The 26384-nt window shown below is 41.0% G+C and overlaps 1 protein-coding gene across 8 annotated transcripts in view; it reads right to left on the bottom strand.

Moving 5' to 3' along the window:
* Positions 1-26384, bottom strand: part of LOC139756506 (uncharacterized) — a 202044-nt gene that overhangs the window by 116308 nt on the left and 59352 nt on the right. For 6 of the 8 annotated variants that reach the window (XR_011714370.1, XR_011714364.1, XR_011714368.1 and 3 more), the window contains exon 4: positions 26049-26197. Coding sequence is in view for 1 of the 8 variants with exons in the window: in XM_071675953.1 (XP_071532054.1) it covers positions 26105-26197 (93 nt within the window). In the remaining 7 variants the exon portion in view is untranslated. Of the gene's footprint in view, positions 1-3196; positions 3465-26044; positions 26198-26384 lie in introns of those variants that run through there. The other 2 variants (XR_011714369.1, XM_071675953.1) reach the window with 2 other exon arrangements.

Here is a 26384-nt window from a genome sequence, read left to right as displayed (position 1 = left end):
ACACTTACCTCCCAATTGACTTGACCCTCAACCCTACTGTACGTAATAACCTTGTTCTTATTCACATTTACTCTTAACTTTCTTCTTTCACACACTTTACCAAACTCAGTCATCAGCTTCTGCAGTTTTTCACATGAATCAGCCACCAGCGCTGTATCATCAGCGAACAACAACTGACTCACTTCCCAAGCTCTCTCATCCCCAACAGACTTCATACTTGCCCCTCTTTCCAAAACTCTTGCATTCACCTCCCTAACAACCCCATCCATAAACAAATTAAACAACCATGGAGACATTACACACCCCTGCCACAAACCTACATTCACTGAGAACCAATCACTTTCCTCTCTTCCTACACGTACACATGCCTTACATCCTCGATAAAAACTTTTCACTGCTTCTAACAACTTGCCTCCCACACCATATATTCTTAGTACCTTCCACAGAGCATCTCTATCAACTCTAACATATGCCTTCTCCAGATCCATAAATGCTACATACAAATCCATTTGCTTTTCTAAGTATTTCTCACATACATTCTTCAAAGCAAACACCTGATCCACACATCCTCTACCAATTCTGAAACCACACGGCTCTTCCCCAATCTGATCGCCATACTTTTATATAAATTCAAATAGGGTCACCAAAGTCTCATAAATTCTCCTGTATAGTGGTTAGATCTTGAAAACAAATTCATACATAGGCCCTCATCTCTATCAACTCTATCATATGCCTTCTCCAGATCCATAAATGCTACATACAAATCCATTTGCTTTTCTAAGTATTTCTCACATACATTCTTCAAAGCAAACACCTGATCCACACATCCTCTACCAATTCTGAAACCACACGGCTCTTCCCCAATCTGATCGCCATACTTTTATATAAATTCAAATAGGGTCACCAAAGTCTCATAAATTCTCCTGTATAGTGGTTAGATTTTGAAAACAAATTCATACATAGGCCCTCATGGGTTAAAATCCTATGTGCAGCAGTCAGCCCATAGTTAATCCAACTGCTCATCCTTCCCTCAAGGCGGTTAGTCATTACAATGGCTACCCTGTCTATGCTGGGCATTATAATTACTATCATATAACCAAAGGAACCTTTCTCCACGAGCTCCTACAGCTTCAAGGATGTACCACAATCAATAGCAAGGGCAGAATGGGCTCTTTTGGAATGAAAAGTTCCTTGAGAAGATTATAATTCAATGACAAAACCTTGACAAAGATAAATTTTCCCTCACAGTTTGAGAAACCTACTTGAGACATGAACATAGTTGTAGCTACAGATGATGGACGATCTGTTGGGTATAATACATCGAAACCACAGCTCCACTACCCATAGCCAAGCCCCAAAGACCTTTCCATGGTTTCCTGTGATAGCTTTATATGCCCTTGTTTGGCTTATCAACAGCAAGTTTCCCCTTGTATACAACATCACTACAATTTGCACTATCCCATTCACACCTCTCATATTCCTGCATGTTCAAGTCCTAATGACTCAAAGCACCTTTCACTCCATTCTTCTATATACTTCTAAGTTTCCCACTTCTCTTTGTTCCTTTCATTTCCAATGTGTATACCCTCATATTCATCCCTAACCACATGTTCAAGCCGCTTCAGCACATCCTCTCCACCTCTCTCAACATACTCTTCCTACTACCACACCTCTCTCTTATGCAAACAGTTTCTATTTACATAACCTTCCTCATAACACACACTCCTCAAACATTTTAGTTCCAACACATTTAATTTACTCTCTCCTTTCTCATCTATGCCTAGCTCAAGCCTTGCATCTGTGCAACACCATTGGGACTGCCGTAACATCAAACATATACATATCTGCCCTAACAGACAGTAACCTCTCTTTCCACAAATTTTTCATTGCATTAGGACCTTAGTCCTATAATAATTGTAGTATTTTGGTATAATAATTGTAGTATTTTGGTACCCGTAAGGTCTCAGATACCATTCAAAATTACAGAACAGCAATATCTAATTTCATAAGAATTCAACCAATTTTAGCAATTCAACATCAATGTAACTCAAAAAGCAATAAATTCACTAAAATACCCTGGTGCTGAAGTCACCTGAACAACAACAACAAAAGTTTATGGAAATATCAGAATATTTTGAAAACATCAGGAAAATAATATGATCTTACATGTCACTCATGTTTTGAGCTTTTCAACATCTTGGGAATTTAAAATCCACTCCCCCCTTGACCAATTATGGGGTATGCAATCTTCGAGAAGTATAGGAATCTGGAGGATGAACTGGGAGATGAACAAAGATGTGAGAAGGATTTGTTATGTCACAAAATCATTAGAATGGTGTATAGATGATTCTATTATGATGGTATGACTGGGTTGAATGTATGCCAGATTATAAGTTTTGTCTAAAACATATAAAACAGTACAAAACATTTCTTTACACAGCAGGATAAATAGAGACACTGGTCTAACCTGAACGAAATTAGAATGTATATTGAAAAGCAAAAAGCACTATTATATGAGGGGAGGTCCATGTTTCCCTTTAACAAACTGAGCATGAGTTGAGTATGCAGGTGAGTGATACTGCAAAGACTGTTTGTGCCTGATCCTCATCATTAATTCAGGAATGGGATAATGATATACAGACTGATATACAGGTAATCAAAGATGCAAGGAGGAGAGGAAGACCAGAGCAGGTACAGCCTACCAACCTATAAGCACCTAATACAAGGTTCTACCATTAGGCAAGGCTGTCACATACTACTCAATGCATATCTTGCCTGAATAATAATACTGTTTCTCTTTGCCACAATGAACATTGCACAACTGTCAATCTTGGGTTCATCTGGAGCTTTTTTTAACCACCTATCCAGGTTCCTGTCAAATGTTTTTGAGCTTCTTCCAATCATTCAATCTTGGATTCATCTGAAACTGTTTTTAACCACCTATCCAGGTTCCTATCAGATGTTTTTGCGGTTCTTCCAATCATTTTTTGTTTATAAGCACAATGTAGTCTTTCCATCTCTCTTGAAGGGTTCCCACATATTTTTGAGTATCATTTTGGTACAGGTGGGTCATGATACAGCACAAAACAGATACCAAATGTATCTATGCTGACTCAGTTCGCAATATATTGTGACTAATTTCCATGAAAATAGGGGATTGTGGGCCCTAGGCCAAAAATACTCAAAATAAGGCTCATAACTTTATGTCAATGAATAATGCACCAAATAACACAAAATGTCAAAGCAACAAAAATAATATACAAACAGAAATAACAGATAGCTATCTGCACCTTATTCATGAAATGACTCATCACCCAACCCAGACTCTGCCTATGATGCTGCATGGCTGTCAACTGCGATGCCATGCCCCTAGCCCTCAAAAAGCTCAACACTTGACTTTGCTTCAGCCTCTGATACTGACTCAGCTTCTGATGCCATAGCATTGGACCCTGGTTGCACATCGCCTGTATGAATAAAACAATATGGTACAGTGCATGTACTTAAAAGTATTACCGTTTACCAGGCAGGCATCCCATAAGGGGTATTCAATTCATGTTGTTTTAAACGGTGTTAATTCAGGGTCTTGCCTATTTAAAGGCTAGGGATATCTTTCACTTGACACAACACCACACACTACTCTCCATTTTCTGAAACTCTTTCATCCCACACCACAATCTACCATATTGTGGGAATTCTTTTAAGGGTTTCTTTCATTTGACACCAAAAAAACACTATATTACAATTTTTAAAATTCTTTCACTCTACACCAAACATTAATTGTTCTCTGTTTTGAAAGTTATTTAACATTTGACACAATACCACACCACACCACATCTTTTGAAATTCTTTCAATTTCACATAGAAATTTTTTCACATTTTGTAAGTCATTTTAACTTCTTTTCTTCAACATCCACCACATCACACTCTACATCAAACTGTTTCTTTACTGTTCAACTCCATACCACACTTTAATTTCTTCATATATTTCACTCTAAATAAACAAAAATACTGTTTTTTAACTAACCTAGAGAGGTTGAAGATAATATTTGTAATCCATGAAAGACTGCTGCTTCTGCTCTGATAATCTTACTGGGCAGCCTCCAATGAGTAGTTGCGAGCTGTCTTATCTCCCAGCCATATCCATGTTCCCTCTCCATGTCAAGGTCGTAGTCATGGCAGCACTGGATGACTTACTTCACATGGTGCAGAAAATCCTTCAGCTGTTTCATGGTTCACTCTTTCCTTGGATGAGGTTCATTTTCAATGTCTTCCTCTTCCTTCTCCTCCTCCTCCTAATGTTTCACCATCTCTGCCATCTCCAGGAAATACGTAGATGATAGGTCTTCCTATGTTCTGTTCAGGGGTTCCTCCACATCCTCCTCCTCCATTTCTTAGAAGCCTAGCTCTTTCTCACCTTATGAGGTGGTTCAATGCAATCCCTGACATATTTCACCTTTTCGATGCCAATAAAATCATGCACCATCTTAGGCCAAAGGGGATGGCAAACATTGTTATGTCCTTATGTACTCTTCCACCTAGCACCAAAGTTCATCATGGTATCCTTGATGGTGATGGCTTTCCAGAACTCTCTCAAAGTGTGGCTGGTATTTTGTTCATAGTTTTTGCCATCACTTTCATTGTAACCTTCAGATACAGCCACTTGAACAAGGTGATAGTTCCCTGGGTCCATGGGCGGCACCAACAATGTTATGTTGAGTGAAAGGTAAAAATACTGGCTGTCATCATAAAGGTAACTGAAGTGGTGAGGATGGCTTGCTGCACTGTTGCCTATTATGATGGCTTTGTCGGCAAGGTCCCATTTCCTTGTTGAGGATGGCTTGCTGCACTGTCGCCTATTACGAGGGCTTTGTTGGTAAGGTTCCATTTCCTTGTTGAATGTGGCAATTTCAAGGACTGCAGTATGAAGGTGCCAGTCTTTAAAAATATCTCGTCATTCATAACTTATTATTTGTTCACCGAAAGACTGGAAGCCTGCCCATAATAACATTCTTAAAGACACAAAGTTTGGCAGAGTTATGGATAAGTAGTGACCTCAGCTGCCCTGTTTCAAAAGAGATGATTCATAACAGCATGGTAACATGGTCTTTATTAGTATTTAAACCCAGAGTATTTGCTTTATACCGTGATAAAGTATGTCTTCTTTGGCATCCTTTTCCAGTAAATGCCAGTCTCTTCACAGTTCGATATCTGATCTAGAGTGCAACTTTCTCTATAATTTCCTAGAGTTCCATCTTTGCTCACTTTAAAGCCTCTGATGACGCTGATGCTGCCTCATCCAATAGCATCACATTCCTCAAGACTAATATGCTCGATAAAGTTTTGAATTCAGCCCTGGCTAATATTAAACTAACTTTCATTAAGTGGCTTACCCTCTTTCATCAACTTCTCCTAAAACTTGAAGGTATTAATAATTTCTCCAGTCATTGGATATTATTGCACCTGCATTTCTTTCATTCAAATTTTTGTGGCTTTCTCCATCTTCTCAAACATCAGCAACTTGACATTCAACTTCATTTCAATATCAGTTGGCTGAGCAAAGACTCTCATTGTTTCACTATTCAGCTTATATTGCAGGTGGAGCTCTAATTAACCCCATAATGAAGAGCAACAGCAGATGCACTGGAGTCATCCTTAGGTTCATCAAGTATTTTCACTTTATCCTTCAAGTCAAAGGTCTTCTTTCTCATCCTTGTGGGTGCACATGCAGTAAGGGAATTTGCTGAACACTCAGGTATAGTGGTGACTGGCAGGTGTTGAAGTAAGCATAGAATTTTACAAGCTGCAAATGATGCATATCTACCCGGTGGATGCTGGCAAAGAACTAATGATGTGGGCAACTTGGCATGGGCAGAGTTGCTTGGATGAACCACATAGCCAGCTGGGCTCACATTGTATGATGAGAGCATGCTATACATCAGCAAAACAAGAAATTTTGGCAATTGCAACATATCAAAATCAGTGCATCAAATTGTGCTGCTACAATGCAACCCATCTGTATTACTGGAGACAAAATTATTCAATTTTCTCTTGACAAGATACTTTCTGTCCAATAATAGCATTCTTCATACTCTCAATGTGTTGCCATGTCAAAGTTGACGAGTTCAAGATCTTTCAACCTCACTGTGAATCATAAGTTTCATTGCCACAATTTTGCCTAAGTGTTTTTGGATTTTTTCTACCTATCTATTTTCACTTAGTAACCATCAAATGCAGCAGTATTCAATTTTACTTCTAACAAGCAAACTCGTGGATCTTTTGTTGTCTCCTAACTCTAAAGACATCTAGCTTAACACTTCTCGACCATATATAACTTTGCTTAATGTTTTGCAATTTTTCCTAATTCCTCCAAGTATGTACAGCTCTTGAATTATTTGACTTCATGCTACAATCCATTACTTTCTTTATATCTGCATTCTGAAATCCTCTATGCTGAAGGTTTTAATATACACCACAAGGTTCGTTTTGGGATATCTCAGTTCGGAAAATGAAATCTAAATTAGTTTAATGCCTCAAAAACCCGGCTTCTGCACATCTCTTCATTGAAAATTCCTCATAAATATCCTCTCTCCTTTGAAAGTTCTGCAATTCCAACTCTATACTCAATGACCATACTTGATATTACTGTAACATCCACTCTTTCTCAGAAAACCTAACATTATGAAATTAGCTAGTCTGCCTCTAAGAAACTGGAAGGCTTGTTCAGATGTCAAACATTTTTTTCTTCAAAACAGTTGGTTCATTTATACAAAGGAGTGATCCTTCTTTGTATGAATACTGACCTCATATTTGGGCTGATTCTAGCTTGGCATCCTTACTTAAAAGGGGTGAGTTGAAAGTGGTCTGACTCATAAACTCTCCCAGGCAAACTTCAAAACTTGACCTGCTAGCCCTAAGCCACAATGTTATTCTGCTTTTCCTCTTCTATAGGTATTACTTTGGGTATTTTTCCCATCACTGGCTAGAACAAGCAATATTTGCCATGCTGCTGTGCCACATGATAGCCATGTGGCTGTTGGCAACTCAAGGGTGGGGCATTACGATAACTGTTCCTTTCCCTATAACTCAAAGCTTTGGAACTCTCTCCCTTCTCATGTCTTTCCCAATGACTATGACCTAGCACACTTTAAAACATGAATTTTACACTTCCTCCAAAATTTGTAAATACTTTCCCTTGTTTCACTTTTTTTCCCTTTCATTAACCTCTCCATCTTTCAAATAAGGCCCATCCTTGATGTGGACTTCTGTCTATGACTGGAGCCACCAACATATAAAAATTAAGCCTGGAACATATAACATTACTAACACAAATTCCTAACTATCAAAACCACTCATCCAACACACTCAGCATCTCTTTTACTTTAGAACCCTCCCACAATACATACAGTATTTCTGCTCTCTTAGGGCCCTCACTTCACAATCTTTCTATCACATCTTATTAGGCTTGCCCACACTCTATACCCTCTTCAAAAAGCAGACTTTGACTTTTTGAAAGGGATCAGCAGTTATTCCTGTGTGGCTTCTGTACTGACCTTCACTGAAATGGGAACTCCTTCACTGACTGTGATGCTTTATGTTAAACTGAACAAACAGTGGAGGGCTTATTGGCTCTGATGAAGCCCTACATTCCATCTTTTTCTTAATCTTTCTCTCTCCAGACATGATTTAATCATTCTTGCCCTGAAGCTTGTTACATCAAGAACAGAGTGTGTCCCCTGAATCCCACATCATTTTCATTTCTGATCAAAACCACTGCAAAACTGTTCTTTGTAAACTCAACCACACCATAATAAAGAGAAAGTGTATTAATTTGATTTCTTCTACATACAAATCTTTCTGGTCTTCAACCAAAAGCATCTCCAATAGCTACTGTAAGTCATCCTTTCCTCCACTCTTCTGTCCTGATTAATCTCAAGCTAACTCCCAACTGATAAGGCAACCACTTTGGAGTCAAATTTTTCATCTAATCTAACTACAGATAATTCTGACTAATCCTCTGCCCCATCCCCTCCCACTTAACCTATGCCACTTCATATGTTTCCTTATGTAAGGTCTTCCATATACTCTCCCAGCTCCAGATGGACAAGATGTGGCCTATAAGGCATACATCTAGTAACAAGGGAAAGTGCATATTTTGTCCTTGTCTAAAACCCAGAATTCACCTTCCTCTTGGAAAAATAAACGAGTAAAGCTTACCTCTAAGAAAAGACTGCTCTAACCCTGTGAACTATTCGTATATTCATTCATTTATTATACTTTGTCGCTGTCTCCTGTGTTAGTGAGGTAGCACAAGGAAGCAGAAGAAAGAATGGCCCAACCCACCCACATACACATGTATATACCTACACATCCACACATGCACATATACATACCTATACATTTCAACGCATGCATATATATATCTTTTCTTTTTTTTTCTTTTAAACTATTTGCCATTTCCCGTGTTGGCGAGGTAGCGTTAAGAACAGAGGACTGGGCCTTTTTTGGAATATCCTCACCTGGCCCCCTCTGTTCCTTCTTTTGGTAAATTAAAACTATTCGCGTCTGGGGTAAACCATGGAAAGCTGTGTAGGTGTGTATATTTGCGTGTGTGGACGTATGTATATACATGTGTATGGGGGGGGTTGGGCCATTTCTTTCGTCTGTTTCCTTGTGCTACCTCGCAAACGCGGGAGACAGCGACAAAGTTATAATAAAAAAAAAATAATAAAAACTATTCGCCATTTCCCGTGTTAGCGAGGTAGCGTTAAGAACAGAGAACTGGGCCTTTTTTGGAATATCCTCACCTGGCCCCCCTGTTCCTTCTTTTGGAAAATTAAAAAAAAAAAAAAAAAAAAAAGAGAGGGGAAGATTTCCAGCCCCCCACTCCCTCCCCTTTTAGTCGCCTTCTACGACACGCAGGGAATACGTGGGAAGTATTCTTAATCCCCTATCCCCAGGGATAATATATATATATATTTACTTTCTTTTATTTTGCTTTGTCGCCGTCTCCCGCGTTTGCGAGGTAGCGCAAGGAAACAGATGAAAGAAATGGCCCAACCCACCCCCATACACATGTATATACATACACGTCCACACACACAAATATACATACCTATACATCTCAATGTACACATATATATACACACACAGACACATACATATATACCCATGCACACAATTCACACTGTCTGCCCCTACTCACCCCCATCGCCACCTCGCCACACATGGAATACCATCCCCCTCCACCCTCATGTGTGCGAGGTAGCGCTAGGAAAAGACAACAAAGGCCCCATTTGTTCACAATCAGTCTCTAGCTGTCATGCAATAATGCCCGAAATCACAGCTCCCTTTCCACATCCAGGCCCCACACAACTTTCCATGGTTTACCCCAGATGCTTCACATGCCCTGATTCAATCCACTGACAGCACGTCAACCCCGGTATACCACATCGATCCAATTCACTCTATTCCTTGCCCGCCTTTCACCCTCCTGCATGTTCAGGCCCCGATCACTCGAAATCTTTTTCGCTCCATCTTTCCACCTCCAATTTGGTCTCCCACTTCTCCTCGTTCCATCCACCTCCGACACATATATCCTCTTGGTCAATCTTTCCTCACTCATTCTCTCCATGTGCCCAAACCATTTCAAAACACCCTCTTCTGCTCTCTCAACCACGCTCTTTTTATTTCCACACATCTCTCTTACCCTTACATTACTTACTCGATCAAACCACCTCACACCACACATTGTCCTCAAACATCTCATTTCCAGCACATCCACCCTCCTGCGCACAACTCTATCCATAGCCCACGCCTCGCAACCATACAACATTGTTGGAACCACTATTCCTTCAAACATACCCATTTTTGCTTTCCGAGATAATGTTCTCAACTTCCGCACATTCTTCAAGGCTCCCAAGATTTTCGCCCCCTCCCCCACCCAATGATTCACTTCCGCTTCTATGGTTCCATCCGCTGCCAAATCCACTCCCAGATATCTAAAACACTTTACTTCCTCCAGTTTTTCTCCATTCAAACTTACCTCCCAACAGACTTGACCCTCAACCCTACTGTACCTAATAACCTTGCTCTTATTCACATTTACTCTTAACTTTCTTCTTTCACACACTTTACCAAACTCAGTCACCAGCTTCTGCAGTTTCTCACATGAAACAACCACCTGCACAGTATCATCAGCAAACAACAACTGACTCACTTCCCAAGCTCTCTCATCCACAACAGACTGCATACTTCCCTCTCTTTCCAAAACTCTTGCATTCACCTCCCTAACAACCCCATCCATAAACAAATTAAACAACCATAGAGACATCACACACCCCTGCCGCAAACCTACATTCACTGAGAACCAATCACTTTCCTCTCTTCCTACATGTACACATGCCTTACATCCTCGATAAAAACTTTTCACTGCTTCTAACAACTAGCCTCCCACACCATATATTCTTAATACCTTCCACAGAGCATCTCTATCAACTTTATCATATGCCTTCTCCAGATCCATAAATGCTACATACAAATCCATTTGCTTTTCTAAGTATTTCTCACATACATTTTTCAAAGCAAACACCTGATAAACACATCCTCTGCCACTTCTGAAAGCACACAGCTCTTCCCCAATCTGATGCTCTGTACATGCCTTCACCCTCTCAATCAATACCCTCCCATATAATTTCCCAGTAATACTCAACAAACTTAAACCTATGTAATTTGAGCACTCACCTTTGACCCCTTTGCCTTTGTACAATGGCACTATGCAAGCATTCCGCCAATCCTCAGGCACCTCACCATGAGTCATACATACATTAAATAACCTAACCAACCAGTCAACAATACAGTCACCCCCTTTTTTAATAAATTCCACTGCAATACCATCCAAACCCGCTGCCTTGCCGGCTTTCATCTTCTGCAAAGCTTTTACTACCTCTTCTCTGTTTACCAAATCATTTTCCCTAACCCTCTCTCTTTGCACATCACCTCGACCAAAACGCACTATATCTGCCACTCTATCATCAAACACATTCAACAAACCTTCAAAATACTCACTTCATCTCCTCACATCACCACTACTTGTTATCATCTCCCCATTAGCCCCCTTCACTGAAGTCCCCATTTGTTCCCTTGTCTTACGCACTTTATTTACCTCCTTCCAAAACATTCTTTTTATTCTCCTTAAAATTTAATGATACTCTCTCACCCCAACTCTCATTTGCCCTCTTTTTCACCTTTTGCACTTTTCTCTTGACCTCCTGCCTCCTTCTTTTGTACATCTCCCAGTCATTTGCATTATTTCCCTGCAAAAATCGTCCAAATGCCTCTCTCTTCTCTTTCACTAATAATCTTACTTCTTCATTCCACCACACACTACCCTTTCTAATCTGCCCAACTCCCATGTTTCTCATGCCACAAGCATCTTTTGTGCAAGCCATCACTGCTTCCCTAAATACATCCCATTCCTCCCCCACTCCCCTTACCTCCTTTGTTCTCACCTTTTTCCATTCTGTAATCAGTCTCTCCTGGTACTTCCTCACACAAGTCTCCTTCCCAAGCTCACTCTCACCACTCTTCACCCCAACATTCTCTCTTCTTTTCTGAAAACCTCTACAAATCTTCACCTTCACCTCCACAAGATAATGATCAGACATCCCTCCAGTTGCACCTTTCAGCACATTAACATCCAAAAGTCTCTCTTTTGTGCGCCTATCAATTAACATGTAATCCAATAACACTCTCTGGCCATCTCTCCTACTTACATACGTATACTTATGTATATCTCTCTTTTTAAACCTGGTATTCCCAATCACCAGTCCTTTTTCAGCACATAAATCTACAAGCTCTTCACCATTTCCATTTACAACACTGAACACCCCATGTATACCAATTATTCCCTCAACTGCCACATTACTCACCTTTGCATTCAAATCACCCATCACTATAACCCAGTCTTGTGCATCAAAACCACTAACACACTCATTCAGCTGCTCCCAAAACACTTGCCTCTCATGATCTTTCTTCTCATGCCCAGGTGCATATGCACCAATAATCACCCATCTCTCTCCATCAACTTTCAGGTTTACCCATATCAATCTAGAGTTTACTTTCTTACACTCTATCACATACTCCCAACACTCCTGTTTCAGGAGTAGTGCTACTCCTTCCCTTCCTCTTGTCCTCTCACTAACCCCTGACTTTACTCCCAAGACATTCCCAAACCGTTCTTCCCCTTTACCCTTGAGCTTCGTTTCACTCACGAGACAAAACATCCAGGTTCCTTTTCTCAAACATACTACCTATCTCTTCTTTTTTCTCATCTTGGTTACATCCACACACATTTAGACACCCCAATCTGAGCCTTCAAGGAGGATGAGCAGTCCCCGCGTGACTCCTTCTGTTTCCCCTTTTAGAAAGTTAAAATACAAGGAGGGGAGGGTTTGTAGCCCCCCACTCCCGTCCCCTTTAGTTGCCTTCTATGACACGTGAGGAATGCGTGGGAAGTATTCTTTCTCCCCTATCTCCAGGGATATTTACTTTTTATGTTATGCAAATTCTATTGTGATTATTTCGTTCTTCTTTAACCAGTTTTATGAACTGACATTTTTCAAACCACTCTATGGTTCATTGAAAATAGATCCCCTGTTTTTTTTTTTCTACCTTTCCAGCAGCTCCTTTGTCAGCACTTGCTGCTTCACGTGTGACTCGAACGCCGTGCAAGCAATCTTCTTTTAAATCTATTGAATCAACCATGACTTGTTGTGAAGTTCTTGATGTAATCCTCTCCCACTCGCCCATTCAGTCTCAAACAGACTTCTAGCCTTCACATATATTGTTAGTAAGTTTAGTGGCAGATATAGGGTGTTTTGGTCGAGGTGGTGTGCAAAGTGAGAGGGTTAGGGAAAATGATTTGGTAAACAGAGAAGAGGTAGTAAAAGCTTTGCGGAAGATGAAAGCCGGCAAGGCAGCAGGTTTGGATGGTATTGCAGTGGAATTTACCAAAAAAGGGGGTGACTGTATTGTTGACTGGTTGGTAAGGTTATTTAATGTATGTATGACTCATGGTGAGGTGCCTGAGGATTGGCGGAATGCGTGCATAGTGCCATTGTACAAAGGCAAAGGGGATAAGAGTGAGTGCTCAAATTACAGAGGTATAAGTTTGTTGAGTATTCCTGGTAAATTATATGGGAGGGTATTGATTGAGAGGGTGAAGGCATGTACAGAGCATCAGATTGAGGAAGAGCAGTGTGGTTTCAGAAGTGGTAGAGGATGTGTGGATCAGGTGTTTGCTTTGAAGAATGTATGTGAGAAATACTTAGAAAAGCAAATGGATTTGTATGTAGCATTTATGGATCTGGAGAAGGCATATGATAGAGTTGATAGAGATGCTCTGTGGAAGGTATTAAGAGTATATGGTGTGGGAGGCAAGTTGTTAGAAGCAGTGAAAAGTTTTTATCGAGGATGTAAGGCATGTGTACGTGTAGGAAGAGAGGAAAGTGATTGGTTCTCAGTGAATGTAGGTTTGCAGCAGGGGTGTGTGATGTCTCCATGGTTGTTTAATTTGTTTATGGATGGGGTTGTTAGGGAGGTGAATGCAAGAGTTTTGGAAAGAGGGGCAAGTATGAAGTCTGTTGGGGATGAGAGAGCTTGGGAAGTGAGTCAGTTGATGTTCGCTGATGATACAGCGCTGGTGGCTGATTCATGTGAGAAACTGCAGAAGCTGGTGACTGAGTTTGGTAAAGTGTGTGAAAGAAGAAAGTTAAGAGTAAATGTGAATAAGAACAAGGTTATTAGGTACAGTAGGGTTGAGGGTCAAGTCAATTGGGAGGTGAGTTTGAATGGAGAAAAACTGGAGGAAGTAAAGTGTTTTAGATATCTGGGAGTGGATCTGGGAGCGGATGGAACCATGGAAGCGGAAGTGGATCATAGGGTGGTGGAGGGGGCGAAAATTCTGGGAGCCTTGAAGAATGTGTGGAAGTCGAGAACATTATCTCGGAAAACAAAAATGGGTATGTTTGAAGGAATAGTGGTTCCAACAATGTTGTATGGTTGCGTGGCGTGGGCTATGGATAGAGTGGTGCGCAGGAGGATGGATGTGCTGGAAATGAGATGTTTGAGGACAATGTGTGGTGTGAGGTGGTTTGATCGAGTAAGTAACGTAAGGGTAAGAGAGATGTGTGGAAATAAAAAGAGCGTGGTTGAGAGAGCAGAAGAGGGTGTTTTGAAATGGTTTGGGCACATGGAGAGAATGAGTGAGGAAAGGTTGACCAAGAGGATATATGTGTCGGAGGTGGAGGGAACGAGAAGAGGGAGACCAAATTGGAGGTGGAAAGATGGAGTGAAAAGATTTTGTGTGATCGGGGCCTGAACATGCAGGAGGGTGAAAGGAGGGCAAGGAATAGAGTGAATTGGAGCGATGTGGTATACCGGGGTTGACGTGCTGTCAGTGGATTGAATCAGGGCATGTGAAGCTGTCTGGGGTAAACCATGGAAAGCTGTGTAGGTATGTATATTTGCGTGTGTGGACGTATGTATATACATGTGTATGGGGGTGGGTTGGGCCATTTCTTTCGTCTGTTTCCTTGCGCTACCTCGCAAACGCGGGAGACAGCGACAAACAAAAAAAAAAAAAAAAACTTTTTAATATGATTTTCTATCCACAGCATCAACTTCTCTATTTTGTGGATGGACCTTTGTCGTTGCTGAAACTTTCACTGCTTCACATATTTTTCTTTGTGCTTTAAAATTGTGAAGACTGTCAAATGGGAAAACTGAAGATCATGTGCAATCAAATGAAATTTTTTCCTCCCTCAAATTGGGTGATTACCTTCATTTTCAATTCCAAATTGAGTGTCTTCCCTCAGCTTCTTGCCAGATTTATCAACATGTGATGGGTTTTCCCTCTTCCTCAACATCTTTGGGGTTTAATACAAAAATGGTTTAATCCTGGATGAAAGTTCATTAGATTCACTTGAATAACACGCGCTTACTGAATGGTAACTGAGACTGGAAATTGAGAGATGCTGTGATGTACAAAATGCTGGGATATTGTCTGACAGTCACTATTGTAAGCACGTAGCCGTTAGCACTGGCGGACGTATAACAAATGTAAATTTTATTATTATTATATCATTACTATTATAATTTGTAGCTGTCTCCCGCATTAGCAAGATAGCGCAAGGAAACATGAAAGAACGGCCACACCCACCCACATAAACATATATATAAATAATTGCCAACATATGCACATAAACATACCTATACATTTCAACGTATACATACTTAGACATACACAAATATACACATGTACATATTCATACTTGCTGCCCTCATCCATTCCCGTCGCCACCCCACCACACATGAAATGGCACCCCCTCCCCCGTGTGCACAAGAGGTAGCATTAGAAAAAGACAACAAAGGCCCCATTTGTTCACAATCAGTCTCTAGCTGTCATGCAATAATGCCCGAAACCACAGCTCCCTTTCCACATCCAGGCCCCACACAACTTTCCATGGTTTACCCCAGACGCTTCACATGCCCTGATTCAATCCACTGACAGCACGTCAACCCCGGTATACCACATCGATCCAATTCACTCTATTCCTTGCCCGCCTTTCACCCTCCTACATGTTCAGGCCCCGATCACTCGAAATCTTTTTCACTCCATCTTTCCAACTCCAATTTGGTCTCCCACTTCTCCTCGTTCCATCCACCTCCGACACATATATCCTCTTGGTCAATCTTTCCTCACTCATTCTCTCCATGTGCCCAAACCATTTCAAAACACCCTCTTCTGCTCTCTCAACCACGCTCTTTTTATTTCCACACATCTCTCTTACCCTTACATTACTTACTCGATCAAACCACCTCACACCACACATTGTCCTCAAACATCTCATTTCCAGCACATCCACCCTCCTGTGCACAACTCTATCCATAGCCCACGCCTCGCATCCATACAACATTGTTGGAACCACTATTCCTTCAAACATACCCATTTTTGCTTTCCGAGATAATGTTCTCGACTTCCACACATTCTTCAAGGCTCCCAGGATTTTCGCCCCCTCCCCCACCCTATGATTCACTTCCGCTTCTATGGTTCCATCCGCTGCCAAATCCACTCCCAGATATCTAAAACACTTCACTTCCTCCAGTTTTTCTCCATTCAAACTTACCTCCCAACTGACTTGACCCTCAACCCTACTGTAACTAATAACCTTGCTCTTATTCACATTTACTCTTAACTTTCTTCTTTCACACACTTTACCAAACTCAGTCACCAGCTTCTGCAGTTTCTCACATGAAATAACCACCTGCACTGTATCATCAGCAAACAACAACTGACTCACTTCCCAAGCTCTCTCATCCACAACAGACTGCATACTTCCCTCTCTTTCCAAAACTCTTGCATTCACCTCCCTAACAACCCCATCCATAAACAAATTAAACAACCATAGAGACATCACACACCCCTGCCGCAAACCTACATTCACTGAGAACCAATCACTTTCCTCTCTCCCTACACGTACACATGCCTTACATCCTCGATAAAAACTTTTCACTGCTTCTAACAACTAGCCTCCCACACCATATATTTATTCTTAATACCTTCCACAGAGCATCTCTATCAACTTTATCATATGCCTTCTCCAGATCCATAAATGCTACATACAAATCCATTTGCTTTTCTAAGTATTTCTCACATACATTTTTCAAAGCAAACACCTGATAAACACATCCTCTGCCACTTCTGAAAGCACACAGCTCTTCCCCAATCTGATGCTCTGTACATGCCTTTACCCTCTCAATCAATACCCTCCCATATAATTTCCCAGTAATACTCAACAAACTTAAACCTCTGTAATTTGAGCACTCACCTTTGACCCCTTTGCCTTTGTACAATGGCACTATGCAAGCATTCCGCCAATCCTCAGGCACCTCACCATGAGTCATACATACATTAAATAACCTAACCAACCAGTCAACAATACAGTCACCCCCTTTTTTGATAAATTCCACTGCAATACCATCCAAACCCACTGCCTTGCCGGCTTTCATCTTCCGCAAAGCTTTTACTACCTCTTCTCTGTTTACCAAATCATTTTCCCTAACCCTCTCTCTTTGCACATCACCTCGACCAAAACACACTATATCTGCCACTCTATCATCAAACACATTCAACAAACCTTCAAAATACTCACTTCATCTCCTCACATCACCACTACTTGTTATCATCTCCCCATTAGCCCCCTTCACTGAAGTCCCCATTTGTTCCCTTGTCTTACGCACTTTATTTATCTCCTTCCAAAACATTCTTTTTATTCTCCTTAAAATTTAATGATACTCTCTCACCCCAACTCTCATTTGCCCTCTTTTTCACCTTTTGCACCTTTCTCTTGAACTCCTGCCTCCTTCTTTTATACATCTCCCAGTCATTTGCATTATTTCCCTGCAAAAATTGTCCAAATGCCTCTCTCTTCTCTTTCACTAATAATCTTACTTCTTCATTCCACCACACACTACCCTTTCTAATCTGCCCAACTCCTATGTTTCTCATGCCACAAGCATCTTTTGTGCAAGCCATCACTGCTTCCCTAAATACATCCCATTCCTCCCCCACTCCCCTTACCTCCTTTGTTCTCACCTTTTTCCATTCTGTAATCAGTCTCTCCTGGTACTTCCTCACACAAGTCTCCTTCCCAAGCTCACTCTCACCACTCTTCACCCCAACATTCTCTCTTCTTTTCTGAAAACCTCTACAAATCTTCACCTTCACCTCCACAGGATAATGATCAGACATCCCTCCAGTTGCACCTTTCAGCACATTAACATCCAAAAGTCTCTCTTTTGTGCGCCTATCAATTAACACATAATCCAATAACACTCTCTGGCCATCTCTCCTACTTACATACGTATACTTATGTATATCTCTCTTTTTAAACCTGGTATTCCCAATCACCAGTCCTTTTTCAGCACATAAATCTACAAGCTCTTCACCATTTCCATTTACAACACTGAACACCCCATGTATACCAATTATTCCCTCAACTGCCACATTACTCACCTTTGCATTCAAATCACCCATCACTATAACCCAGTCTTGTGCATCAAAACCACTAACACACTCATTCAGCTGCTCCCAAAACACTTGCCTCTCATGATCTTTCTTCTCATGCCCAGGTGCATATGCACCAATAATCACCCATCTCTCTCCATCAACTTTCAGGTTTACCCATATCAATCTAGAGTTTACTTTCTTACACTCTATCACATACTCCCAACACTCCTGTTTCAGGAGTAGTGCTACTCCTTCCCTTCCTCTTGTCCTCTCACTAACCCCTGACTTTACTCCCAAGACATTCCCAAACCGTTCTTCCCCTTTACCCTTGAGCTTCGTTTCACTCAGAGCGAAAACATCCAGGTTCCTTTTCTCAAACATACTACCTATCTCTTCTTTTTTCTCATCTTGGTTACATCCACACACATTTAGACACCCCAATCTGAGCCTTCAAGGAGGATGAGCAGTCCCCGCGTGACTCCTTCTGTTTCCCCTTTTAGAAAGTTAAAATACAAGGAGGGGAGGGTTTGTAGCCCCCCACTCCCGTCCCCTTTAGTCGCCTTCTATGACACGTGAGGAATGCGTGGGAAGTATTCTTTCTCCCCTATCTCCAGGGATATTTACTTTTTATGTTATGCAAATTCTATTGTGATTATTTCGTTCTTCTTTAACCAGTTTTATGAACTGACATTTTTCAAACCACTCTATGGTTCATTGAAAATAGATCCCCTGTTTTTTTTTCTACCTTTCCAGCAGCTCCTTTGTCAGCACTTGCTGCTTCACGTGTGACTCGAACGCCGTGCAAGCAATCTTCTTTTAAATCTATTGAATCAACCATGACTTGTTGTGAAGTTCTTGATGTAATCCTCTCCCACTCGCCCATTCAGTCTCAAACAGACTTCTAGCCTTCACATATATTGTTAGTAAGTTTAGTGGCAGATATAGGGTGTTTTGGTCGAGGTGGTGTGCAAAGTGAGAGGGTTAGGGAAAATGATTTGGTAAACAGAGAAGAGGTAGTAAAAGCTTTGCGGAAGATGAAAGCCGGCAAGGCAGCAGGTTTGGATGGTATTGCAGTGGAATTTATTAAAAAAGGGGGTGACTGTATTGTTGACTGGTTGGTAAGGTTATTTAATGTATGTATGACTCATGGTGAGGTGCCTGAGGATTGGCGGAATGCGTGCATAGTGCCATTGCACAAAGGCAAAGGGGATAAGAGTGAGTGCTCAAATTACAGAGGTATAAGTTTGTTGAGTATTCCTGGTAAATTATATGGGAGGGTATTGATTGAGAGGGTGAAGGCATGTACAGAGCATCAGATTGGGGAAGAGCAGTGTGGTTTCAGAAGTGGTAGAGGATGTGTGGATCAGGTGTTTGCTTTGAAGAATGTATGTGAGAAATACTTAGAAAAGCAAATGGATTTGTATGTAGCATTTATGGATCTGGAGAAGGCATATGATAGAGTTGATAGAGATGCTCTGTGGAAGGTATTAAGAGTATATGGTGTGGGAGGCAAGTTGTTAGAAGCAGTGAAAAGTTTTTATCGAGGATGTAAGGCATGTGTACGTGTAGGAAGAGAGGAAAGTGATTGGTTCTCAGTGAATGTAGGTTTGCAGCAGGGGTGTGTGATGTCTCCATGGTTGTTTAATTTGTTTATGGATGGGGTTGTTAGGGAGGTGAATGCAAGAGTTTTGGAAAGAGGGGCAAGTATGAAGTCTGTTGGGGATGAGAGAGCTTGGGAAGTGAGTCAGTTGTTGTTCGCTGATGATACAGCGCTGGTGGCTGATTCATGTGAGAAACAGCAGAAGCTGGTGACTGAGTTTGGTAAAGTGTGTGAAAGAAGAAAGTTAAGAGTAAATGTGAATAAGAGCAAGGTTATTAGGTACAGTAGGGTTGAGGGTCAAGTCAATTGGGAGGTGAGTTTGAATGGAGAAAAACTGGAGGAAGTAAAGTGTTTTAGATATCTGGGAGTGGATCTGGCAGCGGATGGAACCATGGAAGCGGAAGTGGATCATAGGGTGGTGGAGGGGGCGAAAATTCTGGGAGCCTTGAAGAATGTGTGGAAGTCGAGAACATTATCTCGGAAAGCAAAAATGGGTATGTTTGAAGGAATAGTGGTTCCAACAATGTTGTATGGTTGCGAGGCGTGGACTATGGATAGAGTTGTGTGCAGGAGGATGGATGTGCTGGAAATGAGATGTTTGAGGACAATGTGTGGTGTGAGGTGGTTTGATCGAGTAAGTAACGTAAGGGTAAGAGAGATGTGTGGAAATAAAAAGAGCGTGGTTGAGAGAGCAGAAGAGGGTGTTTTGAAATGGTTTGGGCACATGGAGAGAATGAGTGAGGAAAGGTTGACCAAGAGGATATGTGTGTCGGAGGTGGAGGGAACGAGGAGAAGAGGGAGACCAAATTGGAGGTGGAAAGATGGAGTGAAAAAGATTTTGTGTGATCGGGGCCTGAACATGCAGGAGGGTGAAAGGAGGGCAAGGAATAGAGTGAATTGGAGCGATGTGGTATACCGGGGTTGACGTGCTGTCAGTGGATTGAATCAGGGCATGTGAAGTGTCTGGGGTAAACCATGGAAAGCTGTGTAGGTATGTATATTTGCGTGTGTGGACGTATGTATATATATGTGTATGGGGGTGGGTTGGGCCATTTCTTTCGTCTGTTTCCTTGCGCTACCTCGCAAAAGCGGGAGACAGCGACAAAGCAAAAAAAAAAAAAAAAAACTTTTTAATATGATCTTCTATCCACAGCATCAACAACTTCTCTATTTTGTGGATGGACCTTTGTCGTTGCTGAAACTTTCACTGCTTCACATATTTTTCTTTGTGCTTTAAAATTGTGAAGACTGTCAAATGGGAAAACTGAAGATCATGTGCAATCAAATGAAATTTTTTCCTCCCTCAAATTGGGTGATTACCTTCATTTTCAATTCCAAATTGAGTGTCTTCCCTCAGCTTCTTGCCAGATTTATCAACATGTGATGGGTTTTCCCTCTTCCTCAACATCTTTGGGGTTTAATACAAAAATGGTTTAATCCTGGATGAAAGTTCATTAGATTCACTTGAATAACACGCGCTTTCTGAATGGTAACTGAGACTGAGAATTGAGAGATGCTGTGATGTACAAAATGCTGGGATATTGTCTGACAGTCACTATTGTAAGCACGTAGCCGTTAGCACTGGCGGACGTATAACAAACGTAAATTTTATTATTATTATATCATTACTATTATAATTTGTAGCTGTCTCCCGCATTAGCAAGATAGCGCAAGGAAACATGAAAGAACGGCCACACCCACCCACATAAACATATATATAAATAATTGCCAACATATGCACATAAACATACCTATACATTTCAACGTATACATACTTAGACATACACAAATATACACATGTACATATTCATACTTGCTGCCCTCATCCATTCCCGTCGCCACCCCACCACACATGAAATGGCACCCCCTCCCCCGTGCGCACAAGAGGTAGCATTAGAAAAAGACAACAAAGGCCACATTTGTTCACACTCAGTCTCTAGCTGTCATGTGTAATTCACTGAAACCACAGCTCCCTTTCCAAATCTAGGCATCACAAAACTTTCCATGGTTTACCCCAGACACTTCACATGCCCTGGTTCAATCTATTGACAGCACATCAACGCCGGTATACCACATCATTCCAATTCACTCTATTCCTTGCACACCCTTCACCCTCCTGCATGTTCAGGCCCCGATCGCTCAAAATCTTTTTTCACTCCATACTTCCACCTCCAATTTGGTCTTCCACTTCTCCTAGTTCCCTCCACCTTTGACACATATATTCTCTATGTCAATCTTTCCTAACTCATTCTCTCCATGTGACCAAACCATTTCAAAACACCCTCTTCTGCTCTCTCAACCACACTCTTTTTATTACCACACATCTCTCTTACCCTTTCATTACTTTCTTGATCAAACCACCTCACACCACATATTGTCCTCAAACATCTCATTTCCAACACATCCACCCTCCTCCGCACAACCCTATCTATAGCCTATGCCTCGCAACCATATAACATTGTTGGTCCCACTATTCCTTCAAACATACCCATTTTTGCTCTCCAAGATAACGTTCTTGCCTTCCACACATTCTTCATTGCTCCCAGAACCTTCGCCCCCTCCCCCACCTTGTGACTCACTTCCGCTTCCATGGGCACAGCCACAGCTAAATCCACTCCCAGATATGTAAAACACTTCACTTCCTCCAGTTTTTCTCCAAACTTACCTCCTAATTGACTTGTTCCCCAACCCTACTGAACTTAATAACCTTGCTCTTATTCACATTTACTCTCAGGTTTCTTCTTTCACACATTTTACCAAACTCAGTCACCAGCTTCTGCAGTTTCTCACCCGAATCAGCCACCAATTCTGTATCATCAGCGAACAACAACTGACTCACTTCCCAAGCCCTCTCATCTACAACAGACTGCATACTTGCCCCTCTCTCCAAAACTCTTGCATTCACCTCCCTAACAACACCATCCATAAACAAATTAAACAACCATGAACACATCACGCATCCCTGCGCAAACCAACATTCACTGGGAACCAATCACTTTCCTCTCTTCCTACTCATACACGTGCCTTACATCCTTGATAAAAACTTTTCACTGCTTCTAGCAACTTGCCTTCCACACCATATACTCTTAATACCTTCCACAGAGCATCTCTGTCAACTCCATCATATGCCTTCTGCACATCAATAAATGCTACATACAAATCCATTTGTTTTTCTAAGTATTTCTCACATACATTCTTCAAAGCAAACACCTGATCCACACATCCTCTACCACTTCTGAAACCACACTGCTCTACCCCAGTCTGATGCTCTGTATATGCCTTCACTCTCTCAATCAATAACCTCCCACATAATTTCCCAGGAATACTCAACAAACTTATGCCTCTGTAATTTGAACACTCACCTTTATCCCACTCGCCTTTGTACAATGGCACTATGCATGCATTCCGCCAATCCTCAGGCACTTCACCATGAGCCATACATACATTAAATATCCTCACCAACCAGTCAACAACACAGGCATCCCCTTTCTTAATAAATTCCACTCCAAAACCATCCAAACCCGCTGCCTTGCCGGCTTTCATCTTCCGCAAAGCTATCACTACCTTTTCTCTGTTTACCAAACCACATAAACCAATTTTATATATATTTTTTTTTTTGCCGCTGTCTCCCGCGTTTGCGAGGTAGCGCAAGGAAACAGACGAAAGAAATGGCCCAACCCACCCCCATACACATGTATATACATACGTCCACACACGCAAATATACATACCTACACAGCTTTCCATGGTTTACCCCAGACGCTTCACATGCCCTGATTCAATCCACTGACAGCACGTCAACCCGATATACCACATCGATCCAATTCACTCTATTCCTTGCCCTCCTTTCACCCTCCTGCATGTTCAGGCCCCGATCACACAAAATCTTTTTCACTCCATCTTTCCACCTCCAATTTGGTTTCCCACTTCTCCTCATTCCCTCCACCTCTGACACATATATCCTCTTGGTCAATCTTTCCTCACTCATTCTCTCCATGTGCCCAAACCATTTCAAAACACCCTCTTCTGCTCTCTCAACCACGCTCTTTTTATTTCCACACATCTCTCTTACCCTTACGTTACTTACTCGATCAAACCACCTCACACCACACATTGTCCTCAAACATCTCATTTCCAGCACATCCATCCTCCTGCGCACATCTCTATCCATAGCCCACACCTCGCAACCATACAACATTGTTGGAACCACTATTCCTTCAAACATACCCATTTTTGCTTTCTGAGAATGTTCTCGACTTCCACACATTCTTCAAGGCTCCCAGGATTTTCGCCCCCTCCACCACCCTATGATCCACTTCCGCTTCCATGGTTCCATCCGCTGCCAGATCCACTCCCAGATATCTAAAACACTTTACTTCCTCCAGTTTTTCTCCATTCAAACTTACCTCCCAATTGACTTGACCCTCAACCCTACTGTACCTAATAACCTTGCTCTTATTCACATTCACTCTTAACTTTCTTCTTTCACACACTTTACCAGACTCAGTCACCAGCTTCTGCAGTTTCTCACATGAATCAGCCACCAGCGCTGTATCATCAGCGAACAACAACTGACTCACTTCCCAAGCTCTCTCATCCCCAACAGACTTCATACTTGCCCCTCTTTCCAAAACTCTTGCATTCACCTCCCTAACAACCCCATCCATAAACAAATTAAACAACCATGGAGACATCACACACCCCTGCTGCAATCCTACATTCACTGAGAACCAATCACTTTCCTCTCTTCCTACATGTACACATGCCTTACATCCTCGATAAAAACTTTTCACTGCTTCTAACAACTTGCCTTCCACACCATATACTCTTAATACCTTCCACAGAGCATCTCTATCAACTCCATCATATGCCTTCTCCAGATCCATAAATGCCACATACAAATGTATTTGTTTTTCTAAGTATTTCTCACATACATTCTTCAAAGCAAACACCTGATCCACACATCCTCTACCACTTCTGAAACCACACTGCTCTTCCCCAATCTGATGCTCTGTACATGCCTTCACCCTCTCAATCAATACCCTCCCATATAATTTACCAGGAATACTGAACAAACTTATACCTCTGTAATTTGAGCACTCACTCTTATCCCCTTTGCCTTTGTACAATGGCAATTTTATATTTACATATATTTTTTCATTTTTATTTCTTTTCCAGTTGTATGTACTAATGGTCGTAAGTCACATAGTTGTAAGTCGGGGAGATCTTTAGCATGCCTCAGATTAATCATTTATCTGTATGCAATGCAGTTACACAAGTCACTTTTAATCTCCCACTGTTGTGTTGGCAATATTTTTTCAGAAAATCTAGTGTACCAAACTACTATTCATTGTCCTTACAGTAAATCCTGCCATCAGTTGGGGATAATTTGCACAACTAGAGTGAAGAGATGTGGCTTGAAAAAAAATAGTATATGAAACCAGAAAATACAGTGATACCATATATTAGGGTGATAATTATGATTCAGGTGTCTACCAGCCATGTTCAAGCAAAAATGATTATTTAGTGCAAGATAATGAGAATTTGAATTCCAGTTCTGACAGCAATTTCATCAATTATTTTGAACTCTCAAGGCAAAAAAAACTGGTTTTAGCACTGGAACAAAAAAATCATTAGAATATAAGCACTATGTGTGAAAAAAGTGATAGAAAATAAAAAATATTGAAAACAAAACTTATGACTATGAATCCACATATAACTGAAATGATGAGGGAATTTACCGTAGCTACGGCTAACCATGATGGCCTTTCACAAAGCAGTTAGTAGGCTTGACCCCTCCATGATCATGATAAGAATATTCAGGTGTATTATACTGTCCATCAGCACACTGTGTACTATTCTAGAACCTCTCCACCTATTACTGATACAAATTGCAATAAAATCTACATTTCACTTGTTCTTTGCTAACTGAAATTTTGTCAAAAATTATCAGAAATTATTTCCTTGCATATGATGCTACAACTTTCTTCATTCTGTCATCTTATTCACTTACCATGGAGTGTATCCTCAAAAAGTTTTGCCTTATGCCACTCTTTTAACTCCATTCAGTCATACATGAACAATCAATATTTTTCTAACCATTCTACATTCACTATCCTTGCTCTTGCTACTCTAACATTTCCCATGTCATGATAATACTCATATCTCAAGACCAAACCTGAAAAATATATATATAGGAGTTTTGCCTAACATAAAAGTAATACCAAACAGTTTCTTTTTCAAAATTTACCAACAACCACACTAAAATCTGTTTGGGTCTCATAACAGTGAAGCAATGGTTCTGTCAAAGGGTAATTCCTTACTGTGCTACAATGCAAAATACTATGTAGGATTCAGCAACACATGCTACAAAAATCATTACCTGTAGGGTTCCTTTATCATCATCATCCTTTTCAAGCCTTCTCTTTCTTTCTTTCTTCACGGAGACTTGAGAATGAAACTGGTAGGCCTGGCTATCATGGTCGTAATAAAATATGTGCCTGTCTTGCTGTCATAATACAGTCCATTCTCCTGCATGTACAAAACAAAAACCCTATTACTTAAGTATAAGACGAGAAAACTCATGTACAAAATGTAGCTTTAACTTTTTAATAAAATTTAAAGAAAATCCAAGGGTAGATCTTGGAAAGAATAAATTCCAAAAACATTACGTTTGTAGAATGCCTTAAGGTGTGATCCCCTCTTTATGATATTTAAT

The sequence above is a fragment of the Panulirus ornatus genome, chromosome 22, assembly GCF_036320965.1.
Source record: "Panulirus ornatus isolate Po-2019 chromosome 22, ASM3632096v1, whole genome shotgun sequence".
Taxonomy (NCBI): domain Eukaryota; kingdom Metazoa; phylum Arthropoda; class Malacostraca; order Decapoda; family Palinuridae; genus Panulirus; species Panulirus ornatus.
Note: the sequence above shows the minus strand (reverse complement) of the source record. Positions and strands in the feature narration are given on the sequence as shown.